The following is a 19,135-nucleotide window of genomic DNA, read 5'->3' as shown; positions in this document are numbered from 1 at the left end:
CATTTTTAAAGTGAAAATGAAAGTGAATTATTTTTTTTGTGTTAGTTTATTCAATGAAAAATGCAATCTAAAATATTTTTTCTTTGTATTAGTGTGCACAATAGAAAATGTAGTAGAAAGTGGAGAATGAGTTCATTCATAAAATATTATGATAGATTTAACTTTATTAAGATAATAGTATTTAACAAAATAAGCTAAATAATTTCATATTTTAAATTAAATATTAATTTAATTAAATATAAAAAATAATATACCTAAATAAACATAGTTACTTTTATAATGTCTAAAAATTCTAACTTTTACAACAACTTAATTATTACTGTTAAATTAGCAATATAATATAATATTAAAAGTCATTAATTTGATAAATAATTAAACAGGGTATTTTATTAATAAAATAAGATAGAATTTAATCCAGTTTAGTGTAGATTTAAACAATAACTATAAGTTAAGATAAAATTATTAATTTAATTAATTATAAAAATATAAAATACTTAAACAAAAAATTATTTTTATAATGTCTAAATACTTATCAAATAAATATAATAAATAAATAAAGGTATTTTATCAATAAAATAAGTTACACTTTAGTGTAATATAAATTAATAAAATAATTATAAAAAGAAAATGATTCATGATTGGGTTTTGAGAGGGTAGGTAACAAGAGAAGAGGGAAGCAAGTGAGAGGAGAGTGTGGAGAGAGGAAGATTCAGAACTCAAATTTCACTCTCACTCATTTTTGTTAACTTTTGCTTTCCTCACTTGTGCCTAATAACGATTTTGGGACTCTCACTTTCCATGAAAGTGTCAACACACAAGCGCTACAGGCGTGTTGGGACTCTCACTTTCCATGAAAGTGTCAACACACAAGCGCTACAGGCGTGGGCTCTACGCCTCAATGTCTTCTGCCCTCCACCGTCCTCTCCTTTTACGAAATGAAAACAAAAGACTTGACTCTTGCTTTCGATCATCGGAGAAGATCGCCTCTGGTTGTTGATGTGGAAATGGCCGACGAGCTTGCCCAAGTAGAGGCCTTCCTGGGTTACCAATTCCGGGACCGGAGACTACTGGAAGAAGCACTTACTCACTCTTCTCACCCCAACGCCGTCGCCTCGTATCAGCGTCTCGAGTTCGTCGGAGACGCGGCTTTGGGGCTGCTTTTTGCCAACCATATATTCTTAGCCTACCCTCATCTCGAACCCGGCGATCTCTCTCTCCTGCGCTCTGCCAATATTAGTACTGAGAAGCTCGCTAGAGTTGCCATTCGGCATAACCTCTATCAGTATCTCCGAAAGGATGCTCCGAACCTCGATGATAAGGTTGAAAATTAAAATTGACTCGTTTGATCTCGGCATTCGATGTAGAACAGACTTCTTTTGCACTTATTTACTACATTTAGCACTATTTAGGTAAGGGAATTTGTACGTGCCATAAAAGAGGAATCGGATGAAACTGGGTACACCAGTTCTGTCAAGGCGCCGAAGGTTCTAGCTGACATTGTTGAGGCTGTTGTGGCTGCTGTTTATATTGATTGCGGCTTTGATCTGAAGGCACTTTGGGTGGTAAGCGAGGAGGTTCATAAATTTTGATTAGAAAGGGCTGGGTATTGAAAGCGATCGAGACATTGTTTGTTTTCTGACTGTTCTGAAAAATAAAAAAAAACTATTTTTTTTTTATTCTTATTGTTTTGATAGGTTTTCAGGGGCTTACTGGAACCCATCATTACGAAAGAAACCTTGCAGCTTCAGCCGGTGACCGCGTTATTTGAGGTCTGCCAGAAACGAGGTATGCACGTAGACATCAAACACTGGAGAAAAGGTTCCAGGAGTATCGCAAGTGTATATGTCGATGGGAAGCTATTTGGTAGCGGTTCTTCTGAGAACAAGGACATTGCTAAGTTGAATGCTGCGAAGGAGTCTCTGAAGGTGCTTCTAAATACAATCGACTTGGATATCGGAGAAACTACGGTTGATGAGAAGGACGCCAAGCAGAAGCTGCACGAACTATGTAGTAAGAAGAGGTGGTCCAAACCCTGCTACAGGTACACTTGCTTTCTCTTCATGATGGTAATTATAAGAGAATGCCTGCCATTCGTACAATTTGGGGGCAATTTTATTTTCTGAAACCGGTCTTTTACACTTTTTTCTACGTACTGGCTTTATGTTCATGATGGTTGATTAGGAGGGAATACTCGCCATTAGTACAATTTGGAGGTGATTTTATTTTATGAAACGAGCTTTTTAACTTCTTTTCTACACCCTAACTTTATGTCCTAAGTAAATAAATCCAGCTTATTGAGACTAATAGAAGAATATTTAAGCACTACAATTCAATATCAACTTTTTTTCTTCCCACAGAGGTAGTCAAATCAAGAAGAAAATGCCTCAAGAACTGTTTTTTATTGCATGCAGTTCGTGAAATCAGTGAAATTGTCAAACTTAGAAGTTCAAAATTTCTAATTTTTGTTCATTTCTGTACCTAACACTTGTGTGTTTGACGTAGTTTAAATCCAACAACTCCTTGTTACTACGCAAAAAAGGGGAATGAACCTAACAAACAGTGTTCTTTAATATCATGATCTCAAAGCATACATGAGACAAGGAGAAAAACAGAACGTCAATTGTTCGGGCTGCAGATCAGACATGTCAAAACAGCAGAAGCTTACCTCTCCGTCACATATCTTCTCAACCCTTCTCTCTTTTTCATCCGTTCAAATTTTGACTTTCCTCTCCAATGTTTTCAGATTTTGTTATGTTTTGTAAATCAGGCACAGAGAAGAGGTTCTTATGTTGATGTAGGGGATGCTAGTCCTGGTCAGGCATTTTGGTTTTTTTTGCTTATTTGCATGTAATGTTACTTAAGTAAATCCCTTTTTTATTATATATATATATATATATATATATATATATATATCCTCCATTTACTTAAAATATGACATGTAGATGACAAAACATCCGACATCTCAGACCAATAAATTGGTTTAAAAAACGATTTCTGGTCTAAAATAATTTCCTAAATACAAAAAATAAATAAATTCTGGTCTAAGAGTTAAGATCAACTTTTAGGTTCGAATAAGATGGAGTACAGAATAATTTCGGCATGAAAAATAATTTGGTGGTTACAGTATGTGTGTTTAATATGCTTGCATGTTTTAAAGAAATTATATGTTGTTTTATAACTTTGGAACAGAGGGTGAGAATTTTATTTAAACCTTAAAGTTGATAGATTACTTAAACCCTTTAGTTGTCTTTTATTCATTAAAAAATTGTTTAAAAAAATTATTTGATTTGGGCCTGGGGCATTTTATTATTTTCTATATATATTTAAGTACACGGAGGTGACTTGGGCCTTTGTCTCCTCAGTCACATGGGGGTTTCTAGTGTGAGGTGTTGGGTTCAAGTCTCACCTGGGTAAAGGGTTTCAACATTTAAAAAGAAAAAAAAATAAAAGACTAAATGGAGAATCAAGAATATATTATAGAAAATTGATAATTTACTTAAGTGGTGTTATATGCATATGAGCGTTTGTGAACCGGACTGCCTGACCCTAACCAGCAACTCTAATTGATTTAACTTACTGACATGAAGAACCTCATTTCTTTCCCTTTACAAAATTTACACAAAACAAAACAGAATCAGAATACGTATGCAGAGGACAGGCAGAAAGAGAAGAGAACGAAAATGAGAATAGAAGGGAAAAGAAGATTAATAGGAGAGGTAATTTTCTAGCTATGATTTTCTTTTTATTTTCCTTTTTCTTGCCTACTCACATTCTTATAAGAAATTCATTGGTTTTCTCTCATTTCATGTTAGTATGGTAATCAATTTGTATGATTGATAACCACACTCAGGGTGTTTATTTGATCGTTGTCTTTGCTGGGAAGATGGATTCTTGTGATACCCTTTCCTTTTCTTGCTATTGTGTTGTCTTAGTTCTGGTATAAAGTATTTCTCAAAAAAAAAAAAAAAGTTCTGGTATAAAATTTGACAGTAATCTATGCTGTAAATGGATGAGTGTGGTGCTCATTTCTTTTCTTGCTATGGTGTTTATCTTAGTCCTGATTTAAGATTTTATTTGGCAATGATTTGATGAATTGTAATACCGACTATTTATTGTTCTTCTCACATTTGGGGAAGTGAAGGTTTGCAAATTTTTAATTATATCTAAGAGAAAGAAAATCGAGAATTTGTCTGCAAGTGGCAAATAAGTCTACTGCTTTTTCTTTTGTATAATGTAAATGATTACTATGTAGCCTGTAATGGGAAGCAAGCACACGACTTTGCTGAAAGTATTTTTAAATTCTTAACTGAAATGTTGAAATTTCAGTATTCACTCACTGCAATCAATATGCACATTTTCAAGTTCTTTGATTCACCCAGAATGATCCGTAATTATTGAGTTGGCTCAATTACATCTGATTGGCATGTTCTTTTGGTATGCCATCGATGGGCTTCAAGAGTCAAAACAATTTTTCTACCTATTGAAGGTTGTAAAAAACCAAAAGAGCCTAAGAACTGTTGGTGAATCTATCACATGTCTCAATGTCAGTGGTTCTACTAGTATGTGTTCAGGACATTCATAGAAAGAGCTTATTGGTATTACATGTATGAGATGTCCTTCTCTGTGCTTTTATTCATTGACCCGTCAACATTTTTTTCTTTTCTTTTTTGAAAATGAATTACCCATCATATATGTGCATATGTTGGTTTTGAATCTGCAAAGTGGTGTGAAACATGGATCAGTGGCTTATGTATAATGGAATGGTTGAACTCTTGCCTGAAAAGAGTGCCTTGCAGTTTGTTTTCCAAGTGGATTATGTTGTTGGAGTTACTTTTTCTCTTAACTTGTGTCCTCTTTGTAAATATGCACAAATCTTTTCTGCCATTGATATTTGTAAGTTGACCTATCAGGTTTGGCAACTAGTGGATCTATCTTACGATGGAGTACCAATTAAGGAATAAATGGTCCCTTTCTCTTGTGCTTTTAAATAGGGTTAGAGGTGCCTAGTTGTGAGCTTTTCCTTTGGGCTGCGCTATTTGTGACTGATAGATAAATCTTTTTATCATGTCATCTGCCTTAGTAACCTGGTGCTCACATGTAAAGTTCAAAAGAGAGTCAATGTAATCCTTACTACATGGGGGATCATGCTTGTATACTTCATTGCAGATTGCTGTGTTAAGGAAAAAAATACTTTTACTAGTACAAGCTGTGATCATTTTTAATTTCTTCACTCAGGGGCATAATGTTCATATTGTCAGTATAATTGTCAGTATCAGACCTTCTTTGACACCGACTAAAAAAATAATATTTCTTTTCTTTTGTTGTGTTTTTGATAGTGTGTTGTGGCTATGCTGCTCAAATGTTTGTGAAGGATTAGTTGTGCTCTTTGACTTCTTATTTTCTTCCCGTTTATTTACAAAAATATGCATTCCTAATGACATACATTTAGATATGATCTAGACATTTTGTACAAAACTAGTTGTCAATTGACCACTGCTGGAACAACCTGGTTCAGTCTTGATCATGAGGTCACAGCACCATTTTAATAAACACAAACCCTTATACCAATTCATAATCTATGGCTCAGATGACCTGTCAGGGGTGAGAAAATTTATTGAAAGTATTCATTGATATGAAAACACTTTCAGTTCTTTATCCATGTTTGTTGGTTACTTTTTTTTTTTTATTATTCATTTGATGTTGTGTGAAATACATTGATGAGTACATTCAACTACATGCTTTTAATATCAACTTAGATACTCTTTATATGTAGTTTCATTAGGTTTTGTGAGTTAGTGAAACCCCTCCTTTTGTTATTGCCTTATTTGTGGGTAAACTGACTTCTTACCCTTTCAAGAATTAACTATTCAGAAGAGAAAGGATGTTACTTAGTAGGTCTGATTCCCTTAGCAAGTTATTGCTTATTAAGCTTGTGAAGTTGGGTCCAAGGCCCATCCCAAAATGACTAGCCAACTTAGGAAATCTTTTTCCCAACGAATAAACTCAAGATCTTTGTTTTCACTAATCCATGTGAGATTATTTATTAACACTCCTCCTCACGTGTAGGCCCTCTTTTGTGGCTCTACATGTGGATAATTTGGGTGGAGGCCCACATATGAGTACTTGCTCTGATACCATGTGAAGTTGAGTCCAATGCCTAGGAAGTCTCTTTCCCAACTAATAAACTCAAGATCTTTGTACTTACTAATCCATGTGGGATTATTCCTTAACGAAGCGAACTTGGTGCTTGTATAGTTGTATTTACATGTATGAGCCATTTTAGTGACTATATTTTGTCTGGTTTGTTTTTACTATTGTGCTAACAAAACTAAAATTCGTCCACACATCTATGGCTTGGCCAGTGATGGTTGAATCATTCATTGGCAAGTTACCTGACGTGAAAAAAGTTGTTTCGATGGTGGTTGTGGTCTACTTTTGTGTTTATAGTCATATCTTAAAGAGTTCTCAAATGTTTTGATGGTTTTTGTGTGGCAACTGTTAGACTTCATAACTGGTGTTCTGTCACTTGGCTTAGATGGATCTTCTTAAATGAGATCTTTTTAGATGATAGGCTGATTTTTGTACACTAATATCATTACATAAAATTCGGCATATCACTTCAGTATCTGCCATAAGGACCAAATTTTGTCCCATAGTGGTATGGATATCTGTCATTAGTACCAAACTTTGCACATAGTGATAGATATTTATCATTAGTACCAAAGTTTGGCACGTAGTCATAGGTATCTGCCATAAACGATATTATTGGTGCTAGAGAAAGTTCAATCTTAAATCAAGGATGCTAAGGAAGTTTTTGGGGAGTAGACATTGATTCATCCGTGAATAATCTGATATGACAATAATCCAAGAGCATGTCTTAGTACAAGCTTATGAAGGAGCCTCACAAGGTAGATTCTTTCTTTTCACTATATATGAATCCCTAAAAATGTTTTCTTGCTAGAGTTTCAAAGGCTAGAGCAATAAGTTAGAGACCCTTAAGACGTCGCCCTCCCATCTTTGTACCTCCCCCCCCCTCCCATCTTTATTAACCCTAGCTTCTCGTGGAGAGCCAATTCATAGCTAGTCCACCCCTCCCAAATTGCTCTATACCCAACACGTGGCAACCACCCACAATTACCTTCTTTACCCACCATCCTACCTGACATTCAAGCCATCTCCTCCGAAACCGCTATATCTAGCTTCATCTCCCCCTTCTTAGTCCTACACCTCTTTCATTCATGAACCCGAATTCTACATCCCCAATTGAGATTACTGGTAATCAGCCAGACTCCACCCCCCCCGGTTTCAACTCAAAAAGACATTACTTCCACCGCACCAAACATCTACAGGCGTAGGGAAAAAACTCTCCTGCCTCGTCCTCTAGCCAGACAGTCTAGTACTTCTCACCCCCAACTACCTTTCCAAGTGATCTTATCACTAGAAACCTTATTCTCCCCCCTCCTGGAGAGCACTCGCGGAAATTTGTGGAGGCATTACAATCCGAGAAGTATAAATACCGTGCTAATGAATGGGAGCAAATGATGGATCTTGCAGCCAGGCTTGGGGCAATTTATTCAAGACCCTTGCCTAGATTGGGTGAGGCTGCCAAAATGACTAAACCACCATCTCAATGATCATCTTATTTTGGAACATTTGTGGACTTTGTGCTCATTTCAAGCGAGCTATCATCTGACAAACACTTGCTTCTTACAATCACTTTGTTGCCATCCTTCAAGAAACCAAGGCTCAGTCCATTGATCTGACTATCATCCACGAGCTCTGATATTCTTCTGACTTTGAGTGGTGGAGGCCTCTTTATCATCTGGAACCCAAACCACATTGAAAACCTCTAGGTTGTGCCGGCTACATACTCCATCGGACTTCGATTGAAAGACTGGCTATTGGGTCACTGTTGGCATCTACGGTCCCACAATTTATGGGGATCGTGTCAAATTCTGGGATGAACTTCTAAGCATCTTTCAGCTATGGGACCTATCTTGGATCCTAGTTGGTGCTTGCAATGATACTCGCCACTGCCATGAAAAATCTCCCCCTGCCTAAAAGACCACCTTCACTATGAGAGCCTTCGCCGATCTCATTGGGAGCCTCCCATCCTGTCAAAGCTCGATCGGTTCCTTGCTAACTCCAGTTGGCTACACCTCTATCCCAACACCATTGGCATAGTGTGCTTAATCGGATCTGTTCTGACCACTGGCCAATCCTCATTGATGCAAAATTCCAGTTGTGGGGCACTGTCCCTTTTGCTTCGAGAACCATTGGCTCCGGGAAATCGAATTCGACTCCAAAATTAAGGATTTGTGGGTTTCTCTTCCTGCCAACCCCAACCCGGGATGAAACTTCCCGCTCAAACTCAAGTCTCTTAAGGCTCACATTAAGGCCCGGTCTTCCGAACGCCGTTTTGTTGCTTCCTTTTTAAAGAATTCCCTCCTCAGTTGATTCACCGCTCTTGACCAGCTTGAGGAACAAAGGTTTATCTCAAACTTTGAACACTCTCTTCATATTGATTTCAATCGTAATGTTCAAAACTTTGCTTACAATGAAACTATTATCTGGAAATAGCGTACCAGGTTCCGCTAGCTGGCCGAGGGTGATGGAAACTCTAGGTTCTTTCACTCCTTCATCTCGGCCCGACGGAGGGCTAACCTAATCATTTCCCTCAACATTGAGGGACAGGTGAGTTCAGATAGATCCATTACTAATGCTATGGTGGGGTTCTCTGCAGACCTCTACATTGAGGACCGGTTTGACAGGCCTATCTTCCAGCACCTCCAATTCCAGCATATTAGCTCCAACTCAGCCACTCTTTTGGAGCTTCCTGTTTCCCATGCGGATATCGACACTGCAGCTCTTGGCCTGCCTACCGACCGCGCCCCCTGGCCTGATGGGTTCAATGGAGAATTCTATAGACACTGCTGGCTAGCAATCCGTGATGACGTCTATGCCTTTGCCAACAATTTCTACAATTATGTATTACATATCAGGCACTTGGATCCTCCTTTATTGCTTTTGTCCCTAAGAAAATCAATACCAAGCTTTTGTCCCTAAGAAAATCAATACCAAGCTCCCCTCTGATTTCAGACCCATCATCCTCACCACCAACTCCTACAAGGTAATCACGCGGCTGTTGGCTAACCGCCTCAGAAATGTCCTCCCGTAGATTATTAGCCATGTTAGAGTGCCTTCATCAAAGGACAAAATATTCTTGACTTGGCCATGCCGGCCCATGAGCTCCTCCACTCCTTCAAGTGCTCCAAGCTCCCACGGTTTGCCCTCAAGTTAGATTTTGAGAAGGCCTTCGACCACATCAATTGGAAGCTCTTGGACCATCTATTCAAGCATATGGGGTTCAATAACTGTTTGCGGTTTTGGATGTGCAGTTGCGTCTCCTCTGCGTCTTATTCCATTCTAATCAATGGTATCTCGTGCTGGAATTTCTAGGCCACTCGTGGGATCTGACATGGCGACCCCCTGTTCTCTTCCTCTTCACCATCATTGCGGAATATTTGCCTATCATGATCTGCCACACTAAGGACATTGGCTGGCTCTCTCCCATCTTTGACCAACCTAACCAAGGCATCTCTATTCTTCAATTTGCGGATGATACCATCTATTTTTCGTGGGTTCGATTGAGCAAAGTATCCGGTTCAAGGCACTATTGAATCTCTTCGAGCTATCATCGGGTCAAAAAGTCAGCTAGGAAGTCTTCTATCTCAGGATATAATATTGAGCAAACTACTCTCAATTGTATGGTTGACTACCTTGGATGCAGAGTCACTAGTCTTCCTTGCACCTACCTCGGCCTTCCACTAACTGATGGTAACCCAGGTAAGCATTGCTGGCTATCTGTCATTGATCGTATGGAGAGTAAGCTGGCTACTTGGTGAGGGAATTTCTTTTCTAAGGCCGGCAAACTCACTCTCCTTAAATCTTGTTTGCATGGAATCCCAAGTTATTACCTCTCTCTATTCCGATGCCCTGCTGCCGTAGCCAGTAGTCTGGAATTCTTCAAGCGGCACTTCTTTTGGGGTGGCCCCAATGGGGAGAGGAAGTATCACCTGGTGAACTGGGCTGATATTTATAAACCTGTCACACTTGGCGGCCTTGGTATCAGGAGCATCTCGGGCACCAATTATGCATATATCCTCAAATAGCACTGGTGATTCAACACTTCTCCTTCGCTGATCTGGTGCTCTTTGGTGGCTGCCAAAGCTGATAAATGCTTTGGTTGGTGGCTAGAGGGGGGAAGACGCGACAAATTCTCGCCTATCTAAAAAAAAATTTCTTCTTCTCCCTCACTTCTCGGCTGCAGTCAAATGCTTCCTCGGAAATGGTCTTCTCACCAAATTTTGGTCGGACTGGTGGTTGGGAGACAAGCCGCTGCTAGAATCCTATAGCTCTCTCCTAAGCTTATCAAGAAGTCCTGACGCTTCAATTGCTGAGTTCTGGTGCCATCCGGGCGATTGGAACCTCCACTTCTGCAGAAATCTTACTGATGATGAGGTTTTGGAGACTTTCCGTATTCTATCTGAACTCGGGAAGATTAAAATCAGACCTTTCACTTCTGATGCTCTTATTTGGATGCCCTAGCCAAAGGATCTCTTTAATGTTGCTTCCGCCTACAATCGTTTGATGGGTTATGATGCCTCCTTGCCCCACCACCCAACTGTTGTTGTTGGGTCTCTTCAAGCTCCCTCTTGTGCCAGATTCTTTGTTTGGTGCACTTGTTGGAACAAGATACTCACTTTCGATGTCTTGCTTCGGCGCGGAACTCCTGCTGCCAACCCATCCTACCCCTTTTCCCACAACTCGTTGGAAAGCACTGCCCATGTACTCCTACATTGTAGTTTCGCCTAGCCGGTCTAGGCCAGCCTCCTAAATAGAATCGGGATCCAGTATTGCATCGCTCATGATCTCCCTTCGATGATCTAATCTCTTGTTAGCTCTCGGGTTCCCAAGCTGGGTAAGCTCGTCATTTCTAGTTGTGGGTCATATCCCTTGGGCTCTTTGGAAGGAGCGGAATAGGTGGAAATTCCAATTCAAGGCCTCCTTTGACTCTGAACTTGCAGAATCTATTGCGGATCAGGTCTCAACTTGGCTCCTTACAAAGAACGATTTCCTCCATCTCAGATGTTCCCACCTCCAGGGAAATTGGCGTCTTGTTGTTGCTGTAGCTGGGGCCTCTCGCCCTCCTACTATGGTTACCTGGACCCCTCTGCCTATCAGTCACCTTAAACTTAACTTTGATGGTAGCACCTTTGGATGTCCTGGGCCTTTGGGATTTGGTGGTGTCATCCATGATGACCATAGCAACCTCCTTCTCTCCTATCCCGGCCCCTTGGGCGTCTCGGACTCCACCTCGACGGAGCTTGGGTTGCTTCATGGGTTGATGTTCTTCCATGATCATTTCTCTTGTCCCCTTATCATCGATGGAGACTCTAAAGTGATCATTGATTGGTGAGCCAAATTCAAGTCTCCTCCTTGGCGCCATTGGTACATCTTTTTGGATATTTGTAACATCTCTTCCTCTCTAGACTGTATTTGGAATCATGTTCCTAGATCCTCTAATCATCTTGTTGATGCTCAAGCTAAACGGGGCACATCCCTCCAAACATTTGATGTGGTGGGAGGCCCCCTCCCTCAAGGTTGTAACTTTTGCTCTCTTTATAAATTCACACTTTACATAAAAAATAAAAATAAAAGATATGAATTCCTAAATGCATTTGGTGGTCTTGTAACTGTTTTGAGATTTGAGAGAAAATTGTGAGACCTTAGTCCAATTGATAGGAGCACTTAGGAATATGTTTGCATTCGTAACCATGATGGAACATTTTGTTGAACAAGTTCGTACCGCTGATTATATGATAAATCCACTGTGTTGGCACTTAATGCTGTCTGACTGATTGGAATGGTTTGATGCAATTCCACCCGAACTCTTCAATCATGAGTGTATTGACCTAGCTGGGTTTGTCTTGAATCTATGATCTTACCTCAGTTTGCCTATATATTCCATTCCTCGCTATATTCTCCCTTTAGGATTGTTACAGTTTGCCTTTTCTTGTGACTGAGACGCTCGACTCTCAAATTTAATGCTGGTGAAAAACTTGGAAACCGTGATGCAAATTGATAGCATGCATTTGATCTATTAAATTTAGTCTTGCAAAATATGCTTGAATATTTCTAGTGTTGGTGTTGGTGACGTTTGCAGAGTGGATAATGAAGAAGGTCCTGCGCACCATAGAAGATTCTTTTGTTCTGTCCAAGTAGAAACTGAAAATGGTCACATCATTGTTGCGGGAGATGGAAAGTTAAAAGTGAAGGAAGCAGAAAGCTCTGCTGCTTATAAGTTGCTTGGCCATCTGAATGATGTCCTGAAGAATTAGCCATAAGCTCTGGACAGCCTCGTTATGTGAAATTATTATTGACAAGTGAAGAAGTCTCCTAGAATTTGTAGATTGTATTGTTGTATATACTTATGCTTCAGCTGATCGTCGGCGTGCCAATTGATGCCGTTGTATCTTTAAGCTATGGCCATACAAGTGTTTATCGGCTCAAGTATTCCAGACCAGTAAAATGGGGACGAGGAGTGGTTAAGTTTCTGAACGTTCCCTTATTTGTTGTATAGGCCTGGTTTCTCACACCGGAAAGCAAATCAAGTGCCCATTAGAAACAATAAACCAGGACGTCAGGTAAATCAATCAGGTCTGCTTCTTTTCCTCTGCCAAACCGGTATTATGGATCATATGTTTCTTTGCAGCACCTGTTCTCAAATTAATCTGAAGCTGCTACTCTTTGGCAGATTGCGCCTGTTAATAGCGTGAAAAATCTTAAGTTAACATAAAAATCCAAATTTGGGCTTTCGAAACTGATTAAATTAGCATTAAAAGTCACATAAACATACAAAATATTGCTGTGGAGCTGGATTACACGTTGGTCATCCCCTAGGGTACATTTCGACTGATATTTTTGCCAGATACAAAAGAACGGAAGGTTTTAACGTTTTACATCCAGTGGGATGGGATGCGTTTGGCCTTCCTGCGGAACAGTACGCAATCCAGGTTTATATGCTGAACTCAAATATGTGGTGGGTTGCTTGCGGACTAATTTAGCGTCTTCCAATGATCTCTTCCCTGTTCAAGTGAAATAACATCAACAGCATTAATGTTTGACAATCATTTTCCTCGACTTTGTTGTTGAATTTCGTTTTTCCTTTACAGCTCAAAGTTCTTAGGCTTCTCTTACGATTGAGAATGTAGATCTCTGCCACGCCATGAGAGAAGGTAGATCTGTCTAAAAGCTAGATAATGATTTGAAAATTTAAAAGGGGCCAAACGTTCCTTAGCGTGTTCTCTTACACGTATGTGAGAAATTACTGTTCGAAACAAACTCAAAAGTGACCTGAACTAAATATACTCAGCAAGACATGATCAGCCAGATCCTGCTCACGACGATGACAGCTCCAACTTAACCTAGTCAAAAGGCAACTCATGAGACTAAATTTCAATTCTCTTGCCATATGAAGCTAGCCCACATTGAACTGAGAGGATGCTTCTCGTCCTTCAGCCATGGTGCCTAGTACATCTCACTCTGGAAACATCTCTTTTCTTGGCCAAAAATATAATGCTGATGCAGTCTCAGCAAGTGCAAAACGATTAGGTAATGGACACTGGTACTGATATCTCTGATCTAGAGACTTGTCTCATAGTAAAAGCAAGCTGCAAAAATAAACAGAGCAGAAATAGACTGCAGTAAAATATATTTCCAAATTCCACAACTAAATGGGATGCAGCTCAACCAAAAATATATAATACATGTGGATACCAAAGACGATGCTTACAAAATCCATTTTCAACGTTTGGCAACCCTCAATGATCTCAAGCAGGCAATGAATTTCTCATCAGAAAGGACACAATACATCCTAATAGCCCACCTGCTGCTACCTGCTCACAACAGAATTCACATGGAACACATAAATATGATACCAAACAAAAGCATCAGCATGTAGAACCATCAGCAAAACAACTAGATATCACACTTGTAGAGAATGCAGAATGTTAGAAATGTAAATCTGAGAGGGCTGGGTCATCATCTTCATCATGTCCTTGAGTCTAGGTCAGGGTACATAACAATAAATTTTTGCTTCAAACTGATCAACCTAGCAGGTCCTTTGCTCAAATTGGCTTTTTTTTATAACTTTTTAGTGTATCCGTCCATGTTATTGTTGCACCTGCCACTACTTCTATTGTTACATTAACCGAAATCAGTATCATACTTTTTAATTATTTTTTTTGCTTACAGAATATTGAAGTTCAAGATTATGAAAATATAATCACTTAAATATGGATACAATCTTGGAGAGTTTGTTATAAATGGAGATGATAAGTTGATGCAAACACAGCATCGTTTGAAGTAATGATATCAATTGCACCGAGAATTGAGAATACCTGAAAGCCTGCATGCTCACAGGGAATGCACGCATAATAAATAGGTAGCTACGATTCATCACTTAGTATCATCTACAGAAATTTCCAAATTATAAGGATATTATCAGGTCAACCTTGTGTGCATGAACTATCTGCCACCTTGTCTAGTAGATCCTTTCTCAAGTATAATACCTAGCTAATGGAAATTCAGAGTCGGCTATTGGCAAATAATTCATCTTGGCAGACCAAGATGGACTTAATATTGTCCATGAAAAATAAAAGCTCAAGAAGATATCTGAATGAAAGGAAACAATTTTTAAGGGAGGATGTAACAACAGTAAACACAATGTCTAGAACAAACCTGAAGTGGAGTATGACCAAGTGGTTCATGTAAAGGCCTGACATTAGACAAAGGGTGTTGGGCAGGCAACTCACATACTATCTGATTTAGAACCTGCAATCGATATCATATACAATAAGAATCAATGCAACGTATGGATGACCAAATGAAATTACTTTTTTACAGATTAGAATACAAATTTGTGTAAATAACCTGAATAATAACCTTAATACAACAAAAGAACTTGAAGAGTGAGGACACATAACATATTTTCAAGTTAGTTGTTCATAGTTCACATAATACATATTAGTTTTTTTTTTTTTTTTTTTCATATTTCTGTGTCTTTGTGTAAGTTAACCAGCAGAAATATAATGTTGAGAGATGTGTATAATATTCTATGTTGTTTAGTGGAATGCATGTAAAGAACTATTTCTGAGGGGGTGCATGTAAAAATGTTATTTCCAAATGGTATATTTTGTACATAACTCTTATACAAATATTCTCGCCAAAATATAGACTAAAATACGAGCAGTAAAAAAGTCTTGATATGCCATTGTATCCGAATCCTGCAAAGTGATACAACTACGAACTGATAAAAGTTGGTTCTCAGCTGCTCCAGCCCAATGTGGTACCTGAAAAGACTCCAGAAACCTTCTCTATAGAAGATGAGCCTTTTTCAATAAAGTTTTTTTTTTTTTTTTTTTATAAAGAGGCTCCATCTACCCCACTTGAAGCATCATCGTTTAAACTTCACATTCCCTGACTTCCTCATTTACTAGGTATTAAAGTATTACTTTTTATAGACAACCTTCACAACATAATATAGGCCCTCAAATTTACATCTATCATATCCAACATGAGGATCTAAGACAATCATTAACCGAAACTAAAACTTTCAAATAACTTGTTAGTGAAAGTAAAGTCTCTTAGTTAAAATCAACTGAACTATGGGATTTGCATGCTCTACTGACACAATGTAGACCAAACAAATCATCAAAATAGATTGGGCTAAGACAAGTTTAGATGAAAAAAGATGAACTGGACGTTTGATTCTCGTGCAAGATTAAATGAAGACCTACTGAACATATAGAAATGTAGTTATTTTGATAACAAGGCATATCTCTCTTCATTACTGACTCACGGCTAAAAGGCATGAAACTGGACACACTTTCCTTCCCTCTATAACAACCTTGTATTACATCCAAATCCCAAAATTACAATGAAGGAGACTCTTCTTGGTTGCATCGAACTTTCTACATAAGCTTTTGGAACAAGTGATAACAAAAAGAGCCTATTTCAAACTCAGATCGCCAAAAAGCAGTTATAATCCCTGATTACAAGACCAAGAGGTGTAATCCCTGATTACAAGACCAAGAGGTGTCTAGTTGCGACAAAAATACCTAATTTGAGCACCCAAGAGAGTCTGCTAGGCAAACAGAAAAGAGGCCCTACAGTAGTACTGAAAATCAGGTCCTGTCACCTCAAATCTGAATATCAGGACTAACACCTTAAAGGCTGAAGCTGATGAATGCCTTCAACGAGTTTAAAGTTCCTACCAATTACAAAAATCTTACATTGACAAAGTAAAACTAGGAGCACGAGAGAATCAGTAAAAGTTAGAAGATACCACTAGCAATGCCATTAGAATGTATCTTTTTATTATTATTTTTTATTTCATCTTTAACTTGAATGAGTCGATTCATTTGGAGAAATTCTTAAGAGAGACACTCACAAACAAATACGGAAAGAATGACAGCACTCACAAACATATCGAGACACATCTCTCTAAGAAGGAAGTACATACCTCAGCTTGTTTGCCGGCGTGCAATCTAATCCCAGATGCGTCATACATGACCTGCGAACATTTCAAAACTGGTGAAAAGCAACATCTCTGCAAAAACAGGGAACAGCTTCAATAAAAGAGGGACAAACGAACAAAATTAGACCAGAAGTTACTAGTTATCAATTCAAAGTCTGCAATTAGAATGACAGCATTCAATAATGTATGACCTGCATGGGCGTAGAGCTAAGATAAAGCAAATTATCAAATTAATAACCACGAATAAAAATTTGTGGAATAATTTATTTAGAAAATACAAGTCTAGTAAGTTGGGAATGATGCTCTTTGAGGCATTGAATATCCTATTAACCCCCAAAAAATCGTTACGCCAAAAGAAGGGAAAGGACCTGGTTACTCGATACATACAATAGCAGCCAAAACCACGGCGAGAGCAAAGCTTGAGCCTCCAGTCCCTTCTTGAAAACCGACAGCCGCAGCAAGAGCCGTCACAGTCGCTGAATGAGACGAGGGCATTCCGCCAGATCCAAGCAGCCTTTTAGAATCCCATCTCTTCTCTTTGTACCTGAAACTCTAGGGCACGCCTTGAATACGTAAATCAGGGATAAACAAAAAATAATAATAAGATAAAAATTTCAAACTATAATGTATAGGATCCTAAACAATACAGAGAAAATGGATGTTCCTGAAAGGATGGGCAACAACCCTGTTCAACCGGATGTCTGGAAACCAAACAAGGAAGATGGATTCACGAGGCAATGAATTCAATTCCATAGTTTAAATTTGTCTACACCCTGGATTATAATACTCAAGCCATCCAAATGAACCCCAGATTCATAATGGATTAAAAGGGGATTCGATTCACATATCCCTGCAGTCACAGGACAGCTGGAACCATCATCGAGCTGGGTTAAGAACCAGTAACCAGATGGAAAGGTTTCATTCTCTCAAATATCACTCACCAGGTCACGATCATCTTAAGGAATTGAGCGATGGTGAAGGCAAGTAATGCAGAGACGAGAGGTAGACCGGTAAGCATGGAAGGAGTAGGAGACGGCAGCGAACGAGATGAGAAGGCATCCCCGATTGCATGCACCTCGCCCATGAAATCGCTCTAGCTCTTTTACAAACTCCAACGATATTCGACTTCCGTCTCCTCCTCACCTCTGTCGCCTCCGCAGTTGTTTTAGCCCTTACGAGCGTAGAATGTCGACGGTAGAATGGTTGATAGTTGATACCCGCGTTTTCAATGTGATCCTTCAAGTTGATTAATTGAATTCGGGTGTTCCCCTGTAATAAATTTATACCACTGTTGGTCACAGCGATGGCGAATTGCGGGCCCGTGCCGTCAGCTCAACGAACCGCAACCGTTTATCAGTCTTATTCGTCCGGGAATTTAACAGAAAATTCGCCGGGTAAGAGGTCACCACCACAGTTTGCTTGTGGAATCCAACCACTGAGAATGAACGAGTAACCATGAAGCAAGAATGACGGAAAGGTCGTCCGGTCAACTATTTTTTGCATCGTAGAGGTGAACTTTTAAGCAAGAAAGTAAGAACATGATAATGTCAGAAATTTGTAGCAGTCTTTCAAGTTAAAAGCTTAAGAACTGAATTTTAGTAGTGATAACGTCGACTTATACTGTAGCAGTCTTAATGAATTGTCCATTGCCACCGGATAGGGTAGGCGTGAAAGAATCACTTCCTCACTGTTCGAGTGCTTCTTCGTCCATCGGGCGGGTTCAAAGACACAAAACAAACTCCAACCTGTCCATGAACCTCTATGACAAAGAATACCATAAGGTTCTAAAAAAATAGTTTATTGTAGATAGTGTTGGAATTTCTTGATGTATGACAGTATGATAGAAATTTGTTTTACCATTATTTCATGAGGGTGGAAGAAATTCATTCGTGATAAAACCTAGTTACAGTTTCTTTCATACTAACCAAACGATTGATCGAGTTTAAGAATTTGCTAGACCCAAAGCTATCTCTTAAACGAATTATTTTCTATTTTAATTCCCAATCTCTGCAGCATCTTATTTTGTCACATCGACGTTGAGCTCATGTGAGCTATTTGATGCCTACTACATTAGAGATAAACATGGGAGAAAGAAAAGGAAGAAACGCAAACAAAAAAAAAAAAAAACAGAAGAATCATTGTTTGTCCACTTCTCCTCTCTTTTCGAACTGTTCCCATGACATGATAATGTTACTATCATCTTATTTTGGCTACTGCCATCGTTGTAAACCTTCAAGGTTAATTACACCTTTAGAGATCTAGGAGAAGAAATTTTCCCTCTTCGTCGTTCATAATGAGTCTTTGTGCGAGAAAATGAGTCTCAATCAACAACAACAAAAAAAAAATAACATGGTCGATGGAAACACGACAAGAAGTGATCGAGAGGATTTGAGGGGTAGAAAAGAAGACAGCCCGTGTAGATGATTAATGAGCAAAAAACAAATAAAAGTGCGATTATTAGTAGGTAGGAGCAAGTGAGACAAAGACTCTTGACAGCTCCTTTCTTATTTAAAAATGAACTCTCTACTATACAGA

The 19,135-nt window shown here is 38.9% G+C and overlaps 2 protein-coding genes across 7 annotated transcripts; one reads left to right on the top strand and one right to left on the bottom strand.

Moving 5' to 3' along the window:
- Positions 1–855: 855 nt before the first annotated feature.
- Positions 856–12,617, top strand: LOC137961552 (ribonuclease 3-like protein 2). 2 transcript variants are annotated; one of them, XM_068808406.1, is made up of 4 exons: positions 856–1,319; positions 1,410–1,562; positions 1,695–2,041; positions 12,227–12,617. In XM_068808406.1, exons 1-4 carry the CDS (start codon positions 936–938, stop codon positions 12,399–12,401), a joined length of 1,059 nt encoding a protein of 352 aa, XP_068664507.1. In that variant the 5' UTR covers positions 856–935; the 3' UTR covers positions 12,402–12,617. The 2 variants fall into 2 exon arrangements, with proteins under 2 accessions (XP_068664507.1, XP_068664516.1); XM_068808415.1 differs by lacking the exon at positions 12,227–12,617 and adding an exon at positions 2,503–2,877.
- Positions 12,618–13,314: 697 nt separating this feature from the next.
- On the bottom strand, positions 13,315–17,829 carry LOC137955130 (uncharacterized). Of its 5 annotated transcripts, none has more exons than XM_068802003.1 (6): positions 17,542–17,829; positions 16,988–17,144; positions 16,586–16,672; positions 14,803–14,895; positions 13,856–13,958; positions 13,315–13,761 (listed from the first exon to the last, which is right to left on the bottom strand). In XM_068802003.1, the coding sequence occupies exons 1-5, from the start codon at positions 17,682–17,684 to the stop codon at positions 13,893–13,895; spliced, it is 546 nt and encodes a 181-aa protein (XP_068658104.1). In that variant the 5' UTR covers positions 17,685–17,829; the 3' UTR covers positions 13,315–13,761; positions 13,856–13,892. The 5 variants fall into 5 exon arrangements, with proteins under 5 accessions (XP_068658104.1, XP_068658110.1, XP_068658118.1 ...); XM_068802009.1 differs by having other exon boundaries at positions 13,315–13,733; XM_068802017.1 differs by having other exon boundaries at positions 16,586–16,636.
- Between the last annotated feature and the right edge of the window lie 1,306 nt (positions 17,830–19,135).

This window comes from Aristolochia californica, unplaced genomic scaffold (genome assembly GCF_029961685.1).
Source record: "Aristolochia californica isolate CCGP_79_NKW_82.1479 unplaced genomic scaffold, dmAriCali1.0.hap1 SCAF_1, whole genome shotgun sequence".
In the NCBI taxonomy this organism is placed as follows: Eukaryota; Viridiplantae; Streptophyta; class Magnoliopsida; order Piperales; family Aristolochiaceae; genus Aristolochia; species Aristolochia californica.
This window is presented reverse-complemented; position numbering and strand designations above follow the sequence as displayed.

What these genes read in the sequence shown, in the direction of transcription:
- LOC137961552 (XM_068808406.1), top strand. Translation starts at nt 936, where the DNA reads ATGAAAACAAAAGACTTGACTCTTGCTTTCGATCATCGGAGAAGATCG. An exon ending in CTCCGAACCTCGATGATAAG is followed by an intron (nt 1,320 to 1,409) that starts GTTGAAAATTAA and finishes AGCACTATTTAG; the next exon opens with GTAAGGGAATTTGTACGTGC. An exon ending in TGGTCCAAACCCTGCTACAG is followed by an intron (nt 2,042 to 12,226) that starts GTACACTTGCTT and finishes TGACGTTTGCAG; the next exon opens with AGTGGATAATGAAGAAGGTC.
- LOC137955130 (XM_068802003.1), bottom strand. Translation starts at nt 17,684, where the DNA reads ATGGGCGAGGTGCATGCAATCGGGGATGCCTTCTCATCTCGTTCGCTG. An exon ending in CTTAAGATGATCGTGACCTG is followed by an intron (nt 17,145 to 17,541) that starts GTGAGTGATATT and finishes CTAGAGTTTCAG; the next exon opens with GTACAAAGAGAAGAGATGGG. An exon ending in TTGGTCATACTCCACTTCAG is followed by an intron (nt 13,959 to 14,802) that starts GTTTGTTCTAGA and finishes TGTTGTGAGCAG; the next exon opens with GTAGCAGCAGGTGGGCTATT.